At 39.7% G+C, this 20,319-nt stretch overlaps 1 protein-coding gene across 3 annotated transcripts in view; it reads right to left on the bottom strand.

Moving 5' to 3' along the window:
* The window catches only part of ctnnd2a (catenin (cadherin-associated protein), delta 2a), a 267,403-nt gene that overhangs the window by 165,471 nt on the left and 81,613 nt on the right, over window positions 1–20,319 (bottom strand). For all 3 annotated transcript variants that reach the window (XM_051940357.1, XM_051940356.1, XM_022201208.2), the window contains one exon: window positions 17,986–18,098. In XM_051940357.1, the coding sequence (XP_051796317.1) occupies window positions 17,986–18,098 (113 nt within the window). The remainder of the gene's footprint in view (window positions 1–17,985; window positions 18,099–20,319) is intronic.

The following is a 20,319-nucleotide window of genomic DNA, read 5'->3' as shown; positions in this document are numbered from 1 at the left end:
TGACGATAGATATCGTCTGGACGATAGAAAATGTCTATCGTTTTATGTGAAGATCCTATCGTTTATATTGCAGTGTCGCAAAACACGCTTTACGGCAGTATTTTAAGTCACCGAAGTGCCTTACGGCAAGCCCAGGCACGCGGCCACGTGGCTAAAACATAAACAGCTATGGAGGAAGACGGCGGACTCGACTCAGAAGAACAATCTAAACAACAAGATGACGAATAACCAGCTCAAACCGACGAGCTTGTACCTAAAATTGTTGGAACTTCTGTCATATGGCGGTGGTTTGGATTTAAAAAGACCGACAAGGATCAGACTACCGTACTTTGTAAGGTATGCCGCTGCCCGGTCCCATTCATTCATTGAATTTAACAAAAACATGCTATATCATGATGCATATCGTATTGGGATATAAAATAAGCTATATCGGGATATAAAATTTTGGTCATATCGTCCAGCCCTACCTCAGCCACTGACTACTGGGCTTAGATTGCAGGTAAGGCTTCCTTCTGATGCAACTTCTATCATTGTGCACCAATGCTGCAGACTGTAAGACAACATTCAGCTAAACTTTCAGTCCCATTCCAGCTGTTGCAGGTCATGAAGTTCAGCACCTAAAGGGGCTAACAAGTTTTTCTCCTCTCACTCATTTGTGCCTCTGTAATGTGATATACAGAAGCATAAATTGTGGTTAAACCACATGCAGATGTTCAATTACAATCCTGCTCTCATCCTACTTCCTGGAACATCATATGTATGTATTGCTTTCATTTTATCATGCATATATTTATGTACAATTATTGCAGTAGAAAGACTGAGTTAAGCCTAACATGTCTGCTGAATGTCATCTATCTTGTTACATATTTTGCTTATAGTTCTGCTTTTGGTTTCGACTTTTACGATTTAAAAGTTTTAAACGTGAATTTGAATAAATGAAAAGTGTTAATCTTGGTGTAAAAACACATGCTGTGTAGTGGAAGTCCATCTTCCTGCACCTGTTTTGCAGTCATCTGGCCGTTTTGCATTCCCATTCTGTCTAGCAGACAGTTTTATCCGAAAGTTTTCTTGGTCCTCCAGATCTTGTCATGCCTTCCACTGTTCGCTTTAATTGTCATTTCTTAATGACATTTCATAGAATGAAATTGCAATCTTGATGTGCTTTGATATAGTTTTATAGCCTTCCCTGCTTTGTAAGCATCAATTAGCTTCATTTTCAAATCCCCAGTCGGTTGTCTTGAAGAGCCTGCGATTATTGAATGTGACCATTAGGTATCAAGAGTAAGAGTTTTCATCAAGCTCTGAAATTATTATTATTATTATCTGAGTATTCCTAATAGTTCTTGACGTGCCTTACAAATCCTAACAAGTCAGTTAAAGCTTAATGAGTTAATTAAAGTCTGAGTATTTTACAGGTATAAAGTGGGGAGATCTTTTGAGCTTTCACAATGACATGAATCATGTATTTTCTGCAAATATATGGTGCATCGATTGTAGAGTTTGAAGTTTTGGCAGTACAATGTTAAGTATTGTTAGTGCTACATGCAGAGAGAGCTAGATGCAACTGAAAGCTAAGACGATTAGAAAGATGCACCAGAGCAAGTCAGATTCAATTTCCTCTGAGTTGTGTATTGAAAACCATTGAGGGCCACATTTATTCAGTTACCCGAGACATTTTTGTCACACTCAATCTGTGTAGTTCTGTTACACACATTGTGGCCCAAAAAAAAGGATAAATCTGACAGCTGTTTGGCAAGATATGATTTGTCCAATACAAGAAAGCAGTCCTTTACAAAACAAAAAGTTCTATTGGAATAACAGAGAATAGTGACCTTTTCAATCACTCACCATAGTGAATTGAGGTTAAGGATGGGCTTGGTCAAATGAACAACAAGAAAGAAGAACCAGAAAAATTGATAACATATACTTACATGACAGAAAGACTGAGATGGGCAAAAACAAGTCATTTTGTGCTTTAGCTGTTTGTTTCCTAAAGCAAGAGGATTAGGAGTGGCAGAGTTCTGGCCACCGTTCAAGAGATCGGCCATTGACTGGACAAGCATAATTTAAGCTCCTAGTATACTTTGTATACATTGGCTGTACTTAAGTGTCCAAGAGCAACAATCAATTCCTAATCCTAAATCCCGGACAGTGGTTCTTCAGCTGACTGTAACCTCTGACTCTCTTGTTGAGTTCGCTGAGATAAAAGTGCGTTTTTCAATCAGCCGCATCCATAAAACATCAGTTCTCTAATTTTATTAAGTTTTAGTGCCTTCAGCTGAACTGTTCGCATTTAAACACCTGGCTGCTATGCAATTCAAGTCATTTTAGGGAAACACAAAAGGCAGGGTTTCTCCGTGTGCAGTAAAATATGCCATGAAGGGAAAAAAATGCAAAAAAGCCGAGACATAATTTAAGAGCAAAGACAGATAGATGGGGGGAGAGTTGAAACAACACACAGAGAGGCAGACAGAAAGATAGACAGTGGGGGCGACAGCGCTGTGAGAGATGTCGCCACCTGCCACCATTTTTCTCCTCTCCTCTTGGAAATGCATCATCAGTCATTAGGGGGGAGCATGACTTGCAGTATCATCATCACTCACGCAGACACACACGTACACACACAAGCCCAAACACAAGGCGTATTTTAAGGTATAATGCAGCACCCTATAATTTGAGTTCCCTCTATGCAGCATTTTGCTGAGCTTATAAAACCGCCTGCAGCTAATGGTGTGATGGATCCCTCTATTATCACCCAACGCAGGAGAAGAGAGTGGGGCATGGTGAGATAAAGGAATGTAATTGGATAGTATTTTAGCCATGGCAAAAACAGGAGGGTGGTCAGGGACAGAGAGAGAGAATGATAAAAAGCTGTAAAATGATAACCCCATGATGAAGTCTGTCTGAATGTGATGGGCCTGTCCAATAAATTAAACCCAACATAAAACAGAAATCTGTGTGGACCTACTGCACTGTCTGTAAACTTACTTCACATTAATGCAATGCAGTGATGGAGTGTAAAAATGATTGGAATACACTGAGGTCATGCTGTGTGACTTCATAAAATATTTGGACACTTTAATCAAATCATGCACTGACAGAGTCATTAAAAAGACACAGGGGCCAATGTTAAGCACAAAACAAACTTGACAGAAAAAGTGAGGAAACTATATATGTTAATCTTGTTATGGGATAATAATCACACTACCAGTGACAAAGGCGACATCAATCGGCCGCTCTGTCCACGACATTGGTACAGAAATATCTCAACCACTACTGAATTTCCATGACATTTTGTGCACACATTCATGAGGTTGATATTTTAGATTTTTCATCACCACAACCACTACTATAAAACCTAGTGTAGATTTAATGTTCACATTGTAACGTTGGTGTTACTCTGACTTTTATCAAGTGCCATCATCAGCTTCTTTTATCTAACTTTGAATGAAACCAAAAAACACAAAATTTACAATGACTTTTTCATGATTAGTAGCTGTGCTTTGTTTTTTTTAAAGCATTGAACAAATGAGAGGTTTCAGTATGAACATGTATAATCTTTTCAAGCCTAGTTGCATGATTTTTTAAATTATTTTTATCTTTAATTCGGTGTGAACAATATTTGGTAAGCCCTGTATATCAAAGCAATGTAACTTGCCTTTTTTTTTCTGTTTTTCAGATATTTGCAGGCAAGCTATGAAAACACTGATGTAATCCCACATAAAATTCCCAAATAGTGCAATATATGCTATAATGTCCTTCAAGCTGAACAGTGCAGGAGCAGTCTCAAATATATTCATGCTGATCTCAGAATTAAATTGCCCTTCACTATTTGTTATTAAACCCTCATGGGAACAGGACCTCAATATGACAACCGATTAAGATATTTGGGATGCAACGCTGAGTTGAGTCCATTTTTTTTCCTTGTGTGCCTGACACTCGCTTATCCAATTTAAAAATGTATATCGTACACATCTCTCTGAATGAAAACTGGCCAGATTTTAGTCACAGGTTAACTCTGTTAAGATTATAGAGATATCACTGATCTGAATTTTCTGTTTCTGCTTCAGCATTGTAGAGCTCTGGACGGGCCTTTTTAATGCCTTTTCCACAGTACTAGTTAAAATCTGTCCAAACTCTCCTGTATCCATTTTTGGAAATGTTCCAGAATGGACACAAGTATCTGCAGGGGCTCATAAGCTCATCGCTTTCACTCCTCTTTTGGCATGCCACCTGATCCTTTTGTGATGGAAACCACCCACTGTTTCTCAGCATATAACTGACAAAGTCTTGAATCTGAAACCTGAATAAAATTTGAAACACATTCCGGGGTTCCAAATGGAGTTTCTTTCTACATCCACATGGCTACAGGAAAAATAACTATATTATTTCATGCCCGTTCTATATTGGCAGCGGTCTTAGTCATTGGTACTAAGCTAAACAGTGTCTTTCTAAATGCTGTTCTATGCGTTGACCTGTGGCTTCTGCTTTGTTTAATCTTACCTTGTTTTTCTTTGTTTTAACATATTCTATGCCAGAGGCCATGGATGTGGAATAGTGTTGGTATCTACACTTGGTATATACATCATCATATGGTTTAGAGAAGAGAAAAGAAGAGAAGAGTCAAAGCACATTAGACAAAAACTAATTCAATAACAAAAAAGCAGACATTTTTTCAAAAATGTTTCTGCCATTCCCCATGTGTCTGAGGTCTATTAGTTGCCATGATCAACTCTAAAGTGTGTGAAGACCAAGCCTATACTGTGTGAATGTCTGATCCTCAGGGCAGGACAACTTTATAGTCTAGTAAGTGTGTTTGCCCCTGAGAAAAGTCTTGGGAACAGGGTGAGGAAATGTGTGCGTATGTGTGGGTGTGCTCGTACGTGTGGCACAAAGATTGGAGCAAGTCCCTGCTGGTGTGGAACTAAATGTCACAGCTTGGTCAGAATAAATAGTCCTATACGGGCTTTGGGACTGGGCACCAATGCACAGCAGGACAAGCATGTGTGTGTGGTGACTCACTGCTATTGTTCCATATTTCTCTCTCTCTCTCTTGTTCTGCCTCACTCTCTCTCTCACTCAATTTTACACACACACACACACACACACTCTCTCTCTCTCTCTCTCTTGGATGCTGGCTTTACCTTTCTTTGACCTACCCAATGGGTCTTTGGGCAGATGCGTAAGTCTGAACAACACAATCAGAAAGCTGTTATTGCCTCAGGACATGAACTTTACACCCCCCACACTCCCTCCCTCTTGTACTCTCACTCACATTCACACACACATTTTTTTGTCTTTTATCTATATCTCTGTGTATTAGTTCAACATGATTTGACATTAATGTTTGATATACTAGTTCCGTAACGATACTTTAAATGTGTAAACAGCTGAATACAAAACATCTATTTGTTACCGAGGCTTTTTTCAAGACTTTCTGTAAACACTATAAAAAGCTGGCATTTGACGGTTCATGTGGCTGCCTTCCTGTACAAAATGGAGCAATTGCGTGCTGCCTACTTTATTCAAGAGGAACTGCTTGTTATAATGGAGAGTGTCCACATAAAAAAAGGATTTATTTCAATAAAATGCAATGCTGTTACTGTAAATTATGCATGAAGGGAATCCTTGTAGAAAATTGTTAGTCATATAAGTTAACATATTTATTTTCCCACTGCTTTTTCTAAAATGACAGCTACACATTAGAGATCTTGCACTTTAAATGTGACACACTTAAACATGAAACTTGGAACAGCATTTATGTCTGATATTGTTCCATAATGAAAATGAGGACAAATCAGAGTAAAAAGAATGTTATTGATTGACCCTTTTCTGTGATATACACCAACAGACTAACCAATATTCTAATCTGTGTTCTATTATCTGCAACACAAGGAGTGTAAAATTGACTTTACTGTACATGTGCAGCTTCATTCAGTGGCGTTGCTAATGCACGGCTCAACAGGTTTGCAGCTATCACATATTCCCTCTGCTGAGAATCTGTATTGCTCATAGAGAATCATCAGGAAAAAGAATTGGTGAAATAACGGCACTTCTTACAGCCAATTTAAATCTGAAACTCTTAAAATGACCTCCATAGCTGTGCATCAGTTACTATGGTGATCCATCCAAGTAAAAAGAGACCCACCTTCGTGACATTAAAAATTCTGACTTTAAGCTCGACATCCTTCGCTAACCCTAATCTTCGTGCTTCAATTATCATTTGCCTAGTATTATTTAAGAATTTGGCCTTTGTCTCACACATCACCACCAATGTCATTCTGCCAGAATCTAATCTACATATTACCACAAATCTTCTTTTAATGTCTGCATATATTTCATTCTGTGTGTGTGCAGATATATGGGCAGTTTTGTTCTATGTCTTTTTCTCTGCCTCGTGATTCCAAGATACATACATAAGCCATCAACAGTAGTAGAAAATTCAGTGTCCGCCTGAAGCAAGGATCTGTCTGTTACAAAATGGACATAATCCACCTGCTCCAGCCCACGAGTATCTTAAATACATGACTGCAGGATACATAAATGATATGGCCAAAGGGAATGTCTTGTCAACAGAGCTTATCAAAACTAGCACGGAATCATCCCACACGCAGCCACGTATGTACTATCAAGACCTGATATCCAGTAGTAGAAATAATGCACCTTAGGTAACTGAATGCACAGACAGAGTTCAGTTAATTGATAATACAGTGAAGGATACAAACTAGAAGACAGGGAAACAGATGTGTGAACTAAAAGAAAGACAATCATGAGAGAAAGTGAGACAATGAGGACAAGCAACAGACACACAATGAGAGAACAGGAAAAAATGAAAAATAATAAATCAATGAACCTATTCTATGGCTGCCACAGAGTAATGAAAGCTATTTATTAGCCACCTCTCTCTCTCTCTGTCTGTCTCTTCTCCCTCTGTCCTTCCTTTTTCTTCCTCTCTCTCCCCCTCATTCTTTCTGGATTGCTTTCTCCCGCCCCAGCAGTGATACCCCCATCCCTCTTCGCTAAACGCTAACAATTCCATTAAGCACAACAAAATACTCATTTAGAGGTCACATTTGTTTCGCTCAACTTCTCTTGTCATCTGCATACCAAACTGAAGGACTGACTACCTCAGCTTTGATTCCTGTTATCTGACATGACCTTTCTGCTTTAAAATAATTTGTGAAATATAATGGACTTTTGCATGCTACTCCCTTTTTCTTCAGTGACACCGTGGCGGCAAGAACTGCACTCCGTCTCTTCCGTACTGTGCAGTATTTGTTCTTGAGCATAACTTGTAGCTGCAACATCCAAAGCCCATCATCTATCATATCATACATAAATATTACATAATATCCACAAGCATCAAACTGGTACTATTTTTGCTTTTAGCCAGTGGAATAAGACAGTAGAATAATTTAATTTAGCCAGTGAATCCATAAACTTATGTGACATCTCATATATGGCCTTGATAATCTACTGCCCCAAGTCATGATTAGCTTAGTGGCCGGCTTCACATCATTTCCTCAACAGTTCGTGGGCAGTGCTTTAATGAACCAATAATGTCTCCCAGAATGCCTAGCAAGGTCACTGCGAGGCAGACAAAGGCTGCGGGACCTTCAATGATCTGAATATGTCAAGGAATTTGTACGTTTATTTGCCTTATAGCTAAGTGAATTCTAAAAATACTGGTGAAGCGAATGACAACCAAGTAGGGGAGTGTCCTGGTCCTTGCAGCACTGTGTGCACTAAAAACTTTTGTTTCTTACATGAAGACCAAAAGAAATCCACAGCAATGCCAATCAGTTAAAAAGGCGATTAAGTTTCTTTGGCCTTGTCCAGTTGAGTTCAGCTTAATTTGGATAATATGACTACAAGTTTTACAAACATCCTGGAATTTTTTGGGATAGCAATGTATTGTCATTGTGAATGTAAGTTTGCAACAGATGCAATCAAAAACAAGTGTTTGACACTAACGTGTCTACGTCCCCCGCCGAACACATGGATTTGAACGTCACAGTCAACAAACGCTCGGTGTGACCTTGAATATTATGCGAAGGTCACCCAAATTGACGTGTGTCGGGGGATCATCCTAATACATGTTGACATCAAGTTTGACGAAGATCCGACAATTCCTTCATGAGATATCGTGCAGACAAGGATGCGGGACATACGGACGGACGGACGGACGGACGGATGGACGGACGGACGGAGGCGAATGCTATGTCCCCCTCTTCGCGCATTCGCGCGGCGGGGGACAACTAAAAATCCTGTGATAATCTATGCATTGACTGAAATCATCTCCCTCTACATATGCAGCCAGGTGATGAAATTATCTTCATTGGAGGGAAGCCATATGCCGCTAGATTACATACAAAATGATATTTCACATCCGTAACATTACATCATTTGATGCTGCATCACTGTTTATCTTGACAACTCCATAATGGTGAAAAATGGAAGGACGCTAATTGAAATATTTAAACCAGAAATTCAGTTGTATGATTTAAAGGGGCACTGGAGGCTTGAGCTGCACAGCCAGTCAGGCAGAAAAGACAGCAGGAGCAAATGCTTCCCACTGGCTGCCACTTACCACTAATGTTAGAAAAATGATAAATTAGTCCCGGCATGCTGTTCGGAGTCTATGGGTTTGCATGTGGGTGTGTATGTGTGCCAGGGTGTGCTTCCTTCCTGTAAAGTGTTGTGTTGCATGCCAACAGTTCACAGTGTGAACAGATGTTAAGTCAGTAATGCCCTGGGTTTCTGCACCACAGTCAGGCATTTTTAGGGTCCTCAGCTCTGAGGAGGAGTCCATGGAGATGCCTGAATTGCTTTATCGAGCGGAACACAACTAAGGACATGCAGGCTCGCAGCAGCTGCCAAAAATACACACAGACACGCAAACATAAACACAGCACTTGCTCCAAGCATGTGCAATACAAACCCACAAACAGAGGGGATACAAATACTCTCGAATTTGAAATAATAATACAGACACACACAAATCTACACGGTAGCAAGTGCTCTTGAGTTCACTTTCACCCTGACAGGCTTCTAACAAAGTAATGGACCAACTGCTGTGTGAATGTGGTGGCGGCAGCTTTAAGCCCACAGGAAACCTTCGCTGAAAGAATATAGACTGTCATGGAAGGAGAACTATAACGAGAAGAATGACAGGAAGCTTTTCATAAAATATCAAAAAAATGCTATATATAATAACAGGGCTATTGTTTGTCTGTGTAACAATCTTCCTTCCTTTCTCCCAATCCAACTATTTCATCTGTTTTGTTTTTTTCATTTTAACACTGTGCTTTATTATACCTGTTATTTGTTCAAAGCCTGAAACCACACTCTATATTTAGTTGCTGCCTGTCACTGAGACCCTGATGAAGGAGAGGAAAATGAGTGCTGATGTTGGAGACCATGGGAAAGGTTAGTGCTGTCTCTTTGAATAGCATCAGGCTCCCTCTGATCATTCACAGTTATATCAGAGACACTAATATCTATACTTAGGCTTGCCCCCTCCTCAAATCCTGTTGGAATCGGTATAAAAGATGATGCCAATCAAATTGGAAGAAAAAAGGATAAAAACGATCAAATTCAGAACTCGGCTGTCATGTGTACATGTGTACAAAAAAGAAGGCAAATGCACATCACAAGTATGATTTGACATGAATTGACAAATTTGAGGAGATGCAGGGATGGAAGCTAAGCCACTCACCTATATTTGATGTGTTTACAATGCAACTTTTATACAGCTGACAGGTGCAGACGAATCCACAAGCAGCAAACTGGTCATTAGAAATTTGGGGAATTTTCCTCATAGGTTGGTCTTATTAAGGTCTTTATTTGCTTTGGGTTTTTTTCTTACCTTGGCATTCATAGCCTATTTGCTTATATACAGATATTCAATAACTGATCCCAGCTGCAGCAACATGGCTAGCAAAATCAGTAATCCCAGGTAGCAGCTGCCATCCTAGCCGAGGCGTCTATCACTCAGGCAGTTATGAGGAGGCAGAAGAATCAGTTCGATTCAATTCTATTTAATTAAATTCCAAAATTAATTTAATTTACTTATACTGCACTAATTAATGACATCTCAAGGCATGCTGCATAGTAAGGTGGGGAATTCACAAAATTATAGAGAAACTCGACAAATCCAAAGGCTTCCTTTGTAACAGCACTTGGCAACAGCAGGAAGGAAAAACTCCCCTGTAATAAGAAGAAACCTCTGGCAGAACTGGTTCAGACAGAAGTGAGTAGAGGGCAGGTACTTTATCAGGCTTACATGCTCTGTGCTGCGAACTAGCTAAACAAACTAACTAAATGTTTTTGTTAACTTTGGCGCTCAACACAACAGCCCTGCTGCAGCTTTGGCCATTGCCAAGGTTTAACCGTAAGACTCACAGCTCAAACATTTCAATTTCTTCAGTGTTTTAAAAACATTGTCAACTATAACTATAATTAGATAGACGATTAATATCTGAATTTAGTCATTTTTTCTAGACTAAACATCAATTCTTTGTGGCTTTATTAATAATGACAGATAGATTGAGAAAGATTAGATTAGCTTACATTAGATTTTCTAAAAATGCAATGATCTGTTATTTACTCTAAACAAACAAGTGAACATGGCTCTGAACAAGAAAGGACAGAAAAAAGGAGGAGGAGGAGCAGGAATCATCTTCCCAAATAAAGGAGCACTGCAAAATGTTATTGTGTAACTAAAGTAAATTTGATCACAACAAATAATTATAAAATGAATCGCAGGTGTGTAGCAATGTTTTAAATAATTGTGATAATGAAATGTGTCAAGTGATTATCAGTTAAATTTAAGTTGGAATTTTGCTTGCTGTACATGCAAATATCTGGAGAAAAGCATTTTACATTTTTGCTTACACAAACAAGACAAATGAACAGATTGTATGTGTGTGTCTTTATGTGTGCGTGTGCATTCGTGCATGTGTGTGTGTGTGTGTGTGTGTGTGCGTGCGTGTATTTCATTATTAAATTAAGGATTTGTTGATCGACAAACGTGTCAGTTCAGATTTGGTGTGTCAAATTGGGGCTGCTTGAGGGCAAATTCCCAGGTTGCTTTTCGTTGCCAGTCTGCTACTGACAAGCAGACATTCTCACAAGCATAATGTACCCAGACAGATGCACAAATTCATAAACAATAAAACCATAGTAAATGTTGGAAAAAATACCATTTTCGCAGAATTGTAACATATGTTGTGAGCGGCTCTAGTAAAGAAAATTTAGACAAAGACATTCATGTGTTGGACTTATGCGGGAGATTAAGTCCTTCTAGAAGTAAAAACTTGCTGAAAAATATTCAGACAGGTCCAGACAGCTCATCTATATGACTATATCAAGACTCTGTCAAGGCTTGGTTCTTTGCTTTCCTGTCAGCATCATTCAAACATATTGACTGACTCATCCAAAATCATAAGAATAATACATGTGATTGATAAATTATTGGGCTGTTTTTCCTTCAAGTTAGTACCCAAATAAATCAGAGAAGAATTGAAGCTTTAAATTAATGCAAATTTGTCAAAACATGGAAGGCGGAATATAAGTGACAATGCTGCCTTGAACATTAGACTTTTAAGTTTTCTCTGGTTTGTTTAGAAGCCACCTAGTTTCACTAATAACACTTGCATCTACAATAAGAAAGACAAAATGTATAGTTTGGAATATGCCTTGGTTCTGGGATCACAGTTCATTTTCATTACAGCTGAGAATCCAAAACTAATACATAAATGACCCATTTTGCCATTTATTCTAACAATAAAAACATTTAAAATTATGTTAATTCTCTCTGTAACATTTACTCAAGTGCAGTCATTTACAGATGTGATTCATGCGTAGGAGAAATGATTGCACCAGGAACTGCAATCACAGTCTAGTCTAACAAATTAAGTTAGAATAATGAAAAATTATTGGCATTTGAGCTTCACTGAAATTTGCAAATGTTGTGTGTATCTGAAACAGAAAATACCATCGCATCAAGATCACAACAAAACAATAACATACTTTTTAGTGAATTTTAAAATATTAAATAACGCATGTCTCATATAATAGAGTTTTTACAGTACATATCTAAAACATAAATATATACTATTTTTAGTTATTCCAATACATGTGTAGATATACTAATTTCAGACCATTGTGGGAGTTTGGGTAAGGATTAAGAATAACACCAAGATGCAGCAGTAAGCCCAAATGTAAACAAGTATAGGTGTAGGTGTATTTGTTATCTTACTAAGCCAAGTACTGTAAAGGTAAAAAAAAAAAGTAAAATCAAATCTATTTTACTCTTTGATGCTGGCACTTAACATATTTTGAAATGAATGTCAGTGCATACTACCAAATAATGGAACTTCAATACAAACCCACAAAGGAAGCCTTTACATTCCCTCAACAAAAATCCCATCTGAGTCTCAACTGCAGCAAACAGAATGAATTTCGGAAAGTTCAAAAGTGTCTTCTTTTTCTGGTACACACTGTTTCCTTTCCCCCCCTCAGGTTTGTGTACTTATGCAATAAGCTGCCTGGGGGAGTCAGAGGGATTCTGAATTTATATGAACCTGACTCTTTGACTTGACAGCAAAGTTCATGCAAACACAAAAACCTACACACAACAGGCACGCCCATAACACAGGAAGAGTAAATAATTTATCACAGCTTTGCATTAAACTTTACTGTTATTCTGGATTTTTATTAACAGGGAATCACATCCTGAATGAAAGAGAATGTGAAGGGGCAGTCATTAAGTTCAAAGAGAGGGACAGATACTGAGCATAAAAATAAAAATTTGCATGAAAGTTACAGAGTGTACATCTTCTCTTTGCCATTTGACCCTCCATCCTCATATCCACCCCCTCTTTCTTTTAAGAACTCGCTTTCATTTAACTAAAAATGATTTTGGCAGGGGCTGCATAGTGGTGGAGCGGTTAGCACTTTCGCCTTGAAGCAAGAAGATCGCGGTTCAAATCCCGGCCTGGGCCTGGGATCTTTCTGCATGGAGTTTGCATGTTCTCCCTGTGCATGTGTGGGTTTTCTCCAGGCACTCCGGCTTCCTCCCACAGTCCAAAAATATGCTAAGGTTAATTGGTTACTCTAAATTGCCCGTAGGTGTGAATGTGAGTGTGATTGTTTGTCTGTATATGTAGCCCTGTGACAGACTGGCGACCTGTCCAGGGTGTCCCCTGCCTTCGCCCGAGTCAGCTGGGATAGGCTCCAGCACCCCCCGCGAACCTAATGAGGATAAAGTGGTGTATAGAGAATGGATGGATGGATGATTTTGGCAGCACAAATATGAGGGGCCGTACAAGACTTAATTCATTCTCGTCCTCTCACACACGTATATTTTCTCTCATACTCACATACATTCTCCTTTCACACACATATTTTCACTCTCTTACATGCATACATTCTCCTCTCACACACATACATTCTCCTTTCACACACATGCATTCTTCTTTCACACACATATATTTTAATTTTCACGCACACACACATTCTACTTTCACATACATACATTTTCACTCATGCACACACATACATTCTCCTCTCACATGCATATGTTGTCACACTTGCATGTACACACATTCTCCTTTCACATTCATACATTCTCCTAAATAAATAGGCATATATGTATATGTACAAAGAAAATATATGCATGAAAGAGAAGAATGTATGTATGTAAGAGGAGAATGTAGGTGTGTGAGAGGAGAATGTATGTACGTGCGAGAGAGAATAGTGGAAAAGGAAGTAAGTATAGTGGAAAAGGAAGTCCATCGTTTTTTGCGCTGTGATTGGCTGAAAAGCTCAAGTGGGCGGTGATGTTCAGGTAACGGTTACCATGGCAGGTGGAGAGGAGTCCCGAGTGCTTCAGCAAGCCATTGGGGTTTTAAGAAACATTTTGTCATCCCCAGAAACGGTCACATATTATCGTCATTGCTTGAGCAGCAGGCTACAGGTTTATCTGCACCAAACTTTACTCACAGCACTGTGGAAAGTGAGATGAGACAACTTTTCAGACCTGCAAACTTCCAAGTCGCTGCAGCAGGACAAGCAGCTAACGCTAACGCTACACAAGGCCGAACTGGAGGATTACGTGTTGTAGAATTTTCACACTCCCCAGAAAAATATGACTCCCCCTTCGCGTGAACGCACGCGACTTACGTTTCACTCTGTGGCCACTTGACGAGTTTTCTGTTGTACGTTTACTGTTTTTGCTGTTGTTTTCGGGTTAAATGTGATTAAGTTCCGAACTTCAGACATGTTTTCCTGTTAAATATGATTAGGTGACATGTTTCTCCTCCTCTTCTCATCCGGACTCATCAAAGTCTCATTAGGACTTTAACAGAAATATGCAGGTTGAGTTAACTGTGCAGATTGTATGATATGAAATAAAATCTGGAGTCAGATTTTGTTGTATCACTTAACAAAACCTGACTCCAGATTTTATTTCATATCATACAATCTGGACAGTTAACTCAACCTGTCCTGCATATTTCTGTTAAAGTCCTAGTTTTGAAATAGTCTCTCTGTTCTTAATCTGCCATACTGTGATCATTTAGCCCCCTATTTTATTACTCTGTTCTTACAGACTGTAATTTACTAGTTTTTTTTAACTTGTTGTGATTTGGGCTTCCTCCCACAGTCCAAAAACATGCTGAGGTAAATTGATTACTCTAAATTGCCCGTAGGTGTGAATGCGAGTGTGATTGTTTGTCTGTATATGTGGCCCTGCGACAGACTGGCGACCTGTCCAGGGTGTCCCCTGCCTTCGCCCGAGTCAGCTGGGATAGGCTCCAGCGTCCCCCGCGACCCTAATGAGGATAAAGCGGTGTATAGAGGATGGATGGATGGATGTTGTGATTTGGTGTTTTAGCTGTTGTAGCAAATAATTTCCCAGGTGTGGGATAAATAAAGAATTTCAATTCTATTATATTGTTCACTGGCCCAATAAAAATAACAACAATAACAAATGACTTTATACTTAAAAACTATACTTATATTAAAGACTTTATACATAAATACCAGACATATTTTGATGCCAAATCTTACATTCTTAGGGGAGTCTGATTTTAAATAGAGATATAAAGCTTTCTCGGTGAACATTTATTTTATTGACACGTGTAGAACACTGATGGAATATGAACGATATTTGGCGATTACACCCTGTCCTATCCTGATGTCCTCATAGGAGTGAAGCTGAGAGTAGCGTAGGATCTCCCCCGATGCCATTTAGGGTGCGCACATACGGATGAGAAGAGGAGGAGAAACATGTCACCTAATCATATTTAACAGGAAAACATGTCTGAAGTTCGGTACTTAATCACATTTAACCCGAAAACAACAGCATAAACAGTAAACGTACAACAGAAAACCCGTCAAGTGGCCACAGAGTGAAACGTAAGTCGCGTGCGTTCACGCGAAGGGGGAGTCATATTTTTCTGGGGAGTGTGAAAATTCTACAACACGTAATCCTCCAGTTCGGCCTTGTGTAGCGTTAGCGTTAGCTGCTTGTCCTGCTGCAGCGACTTGGAAGTTTGCAGGTCTGAAAAGTTGTCTCATCTCACTTTCCACAGTGCTGTGAGTAAAGTTTGGTGCAGATAAACCTGTCGCCTGCTGCTCAAGCAATGACGATAATATGTGACCGTTTCTGGGGATGACAAAATGTTTCTTAAAACCCCAATGGCTTGCTGAAGCACTCGGGACTCCTCTCCACCTGCCATGGTAACCGTTACCTGAACATCACCGCCCACTTGAGCTTTTCAGCCAATCACAGCGCAAAAAACGATGGACTTCCTTTTCCACTATACTTACTTCCTTTTCCACTATTCTCTCTCGCACGTACATACATTCTCCTCTCACACACATACATTCTCCTCTCACACACATACATTCTCCTCTTACATACATACCTTCTCCTCTTACATACATACATTCTCCTCTTACATGCATATATTTTCTTTGTACATATACAATGTGTGTACGTGCAAGTGTGACAATATATGTATGTGAAAGTAGAATGTGTGTGTGCATGAAAATTAAAATATATGTATGTGACAGAAGAATGTATGTGTGTGACAGGAGAATGTATGCGAGTATGAGAGAAAATATATGTGTGTGAGAGGACGAGAATGAATTAAGTCTTGTACGGCCCCTCATACACAAAGGTCAGACGTACACCCTCTGTCAAAAGCTTTGAGACAAGTTCTAATTTATTTGAATGAGAAAGTGTCCCAACTTTTGACAGGGGGTGTATAATTGAAGTAGTGTTTTAAAGGGTTTTGTAGTTGTGCGTCAAACGCTTGATAATATGTGAAAAACGTTCCAGGAAGTTATATGTGTTTATATGTGTGCGTGTGCATGTGTGCGCCCGTGCGTATGTGCGTGCTGCAGAAGATGTGTACTGTCACACCTTTTGCAACATTGCCAAGGGTTGTGTCAAAGTATTTGCGCTATCAAGCCTTCAGGACTGTCAAAGTGTGTTTGTGAGAGCGCAGTATGTGACAAGGTGCACAGTTGTCTCTGATACCGTTACACTGTTATACCATATCATGCATCTACCTATAGGGTATATACAAAATAAATTGTCACATGCAACTTCATGAATGTGTTGACATTTGTGTGAGGACATTGTGCGTGTCATTTTGGCGGCAACATCAGTGTTTTGTCAAAGCACCACACAGCAGAAGCACCACTGACCTTTTCCAGTAGCATCACATTACAAAGTGATGGGAAAAAAAGAGCCTTGATATGTATTAATGTGTATATGCGCAAGGTGAAGCTATACAATGTTGCAGTCAATATCAGCAAGTTAGTGTGTTCATGATAGAGGTCTACACATACACTGGGTCCATATCCTGGAAGTTGAACCATCTAAACTATCCTTTGCTTTCAAATGCTTTACAACAATTTTCAAATGGATTAACACGTTTTATGTTATCTTATAACACACTCACATGAATACTGACCTAAAGATGCATACTTATGTGCACACAACAAGTCTGTATATTTGAAAACATCAGTGAAAAAAAAGACCACCAAACTCCAACAAACACACATGCAATTTATGGGGACACACACAGAGTAATTTTTCTATGACTTTAGAAGACAATACATTGACTTACATAGAGTATGCTTAGGCTAACATTATCTACTGGCTGCCTAACCGCTAACCTTGCCAGCAAGTTGATTTCTCGCGATATTTGTGAGTTCACAAATCTCTCAAGAAAGCATCTTGTACCGCTCCCGCTTTCACTGTTCGTACAGAGCCAAGTTGGCATGGGCCAATCACGCAGCTGTATTCGTGTGTGGGGCGGGATATCCGGGTGTGAAGACGACAGCACTCTGGACGACACCAAGCGCCAGTAGATCAAAACAAACATGGCAACGGAGGACAACGATCGTATAGATGCTGCTATTAAGTCAGTTTTAGCCGAATCTCGTATCGCTTCTTTGAAGGAAGAACAACGAGAGGCTCTTTGCGCATTTCTGGATGGTAAAGATGTTTGTGCTTTTTTACCAACAGGTTTTGGTAAGAGTTTAATCTACCAATTGGCTCCACTCGTTGTGAAGATGCCGCGATTGGCTAAAAACAAACCTGTCAGAGGCGGGACATACTGTTGCATTGTCCAATCCGTGCCTCTTTCCTCCGAACAGATTTACATGGAGCGGTCCCAGATTGATATTGTGGAGTACTACCAAGTACTACACAATTATTAATCTGGCTATTGCCAGGTTACCTAACCGCAACCGTTATCTAAACCTAACTTTACCCTAACAATAAAAAACACCTTAATATTACTTTTTTTTTTTTGCATTATTTAGGAATTGTTCTGTTTTGTCCCCATAAAAATGACAAGCCCACAAAATGTACTTGTTAATGCATATTGAGGTCCCACAGTACAGAAAAAACCTGCTTACACGCATTCACGCCAACACACAAACACAGGGCTTCAATGTTACCTGATGCTGCTCATGCTGCCTGCCTCTGATCCCAACTTGCATCTCTCCAGCTGGGTGGCAACAATCTGACGTTCAGCCTCCAGTTCTCTGGTCAGACGTTCAAACTGAAGCTCCTGAAGAGACGGAGAAAAACACAGTGTGTTACACAGGAAAAGAGACAGGGTCAGAGAGAAAACTGCAGTTCAGCTGAGAACCTCAGTGGTATGAAAGTTTAGAACTGAGAGCCAGCTAGCAGAATCATGACAGTATTTCTGTGTGAATAATAAAACTGTCGTAGGAAAAGTGAGGCATTGTCAGTTTCAAGTCCTGGAAACACCTTAGGGCTGGAAGACAGCTGCGCAGCAGTTAAAATGAAGTGCCATCATTAACACAGATATGATTGACAGGTGAGAAAAGGTGTTAGGCGGTGATTGGTTGAAAGCGTTCTAAATATGTGAGCCTAAAAGCCCTTTAATCCAATCCACTGTGTGGTGCTTGAGGGTTGTCACTGGAGAAGTTGAAGAGGAGTACTGAAACTGGGTTACAAAGTATGATTCTGTCTAACGAAGATATTTGTGGAATCCCTTCATGAAACATGTTCTCTATCCCCAGATGAGTTCTTTTCCTGTTTGGTTCGACAATGTTCCCATTTGAAAAGCGGTACAATCTTAAAAAGACAAAAATTAAAACAAAAGCACTTTTTTTTTCCTCCATTGGGTAGATATTAATGCTTTACTGGCTGAATTCTTTAATTCTGTAGTTGTATCATGAGAAATCTATTTCAGGTCTTTATACTACTCACATTACTTGTGATGCAAATGGTATAACTCTGTTTATCTCACAATCCAACAACCACTGCTGTGAAAATTTTAGAGTGGTTAATTTACAGGCATATTATTCACAATGGACTTCATCTGGGCAGACACACTGTGCACACATTACTTTTTCATATGCACTGCAAAACTTTACTGTATGTGTGGCTGAAACCTGGCAGGTTGCATGTTTCTGTCAGGTTACACACATATAGCTCATTGTTTTAGGGCTGGTAGAACCTGGGGAAGGCTGATAACACATGAATGTACCTGGTTGTGCATCCATGCGTGCTGATGCATTAACTATTTAAGTTGCTTACTGGCTGCGATTCAGACAAATGAGATTTCAAAGCAGAAACCACAATGTACAAGTATGTGCATGCATGTGTGTGTTTGTTTGTTTGCATTCAAGTTAATCACAGCCACCTGGAAGTGGATCAATAGTGCACTGAACACCACCCCACTGAAGATATTTGGTATGATGACTGGGCGCATGTGTGCAAGATCAAGAAAAAGAGCTAGGGAGCGAGACGTACAGAGAGCGTATGCTGGTTCGACTGGTTTTCTGCAAGCTATTTGAAGCTCTGAATAAGTTGATCCCCAGCCGCTATCACAAGTCTCCAACCTCAATCCTGTCTCCTCCCCAACACTACAGAGCACAATGCAATTCATCTCCCTCTCTCTCCCTCAACCGTTTTTCATGCATGCAAAGGCTTACACATGAATATACACTCTCTTTCCCTGTCTTCTTCTCCTACACATAGGGACATTCTCCCTCTTTTCTCTTTTTGCTCCTGATTCTTCCACTCCAACACATGCACACAGTTTCACCCAAGTGCCAATAGCAACCCCCAGACACATGCATTGTATGTAGTACCAGTAGAAGTAGTTCACTGCACTCATAGTAGGAACTTCCGTCATCTGTGAAGAATTATTATTAAATGGAATATTAATCCCGTTGGTACGCTCCTCATAACTGAAAGTGTTATTAAGAATATCTTATGCCATGAGACCCCTTCTCATTCACAGTTTTCTCTGTTTTCTCTCCATTCACTCAGCTTCTCCAGGCTTTTCTCTGTCCATCTCCGTACTTCCTATCAGCAACCCCTCTCTGGATTTTCCAAACTGCAACGATATAAATCCAGCACAACAAAGCAGCAGGTTCAGCCATCCCTGTGATTTGCAAAGCGAGGTAACGCTGGGAATTTGAGCAGGGTCTATTAAACCCTCTGGACCCGTAATTCTAAATTACAGCTTTGTTTTACAGCAGGGTGCTTCGCATCAAAGCTCTGCTCCGCTCCCCACAGCAGCCTTCCTTGTCACCTTGCGTGCCACAGATGCAACTGGTTTAAATCCTCAAAGTGTAAAAATGCAAATCCCTGCACCTTTAGTGGCATTATGCTAATTGATGATATATAATGCCTCAATGCTAAAGTATCTTAAATACCTTCTAAGGTACCTATACTAAAACAGATGATAAACCAGGAAGGGCAAAATATCAGAGTGAAATATATCAAATTATGCACAACCCATTGTAACAGGT

This window comes from Acanthochromis polyacanthus, chromosome 20 (genome assembly GCF_021347895.1).
Source record: "Acanthochromis polyacanthus isolate Apoly-LR-REF ecotype Palm Island chromosome 20, KAUST_Apoly_ChrSc, whole genome shotgun sequence".
Lineage (NCBI taxonomy): Eukaryota > Metazoa > Chordata > Actinopteri > Pomacentridae > Acanthochromis > Acanthochromis polyacanthus.
This window is presented reverse-complemented; position numbering and strand designations above follow the sequence as displayed.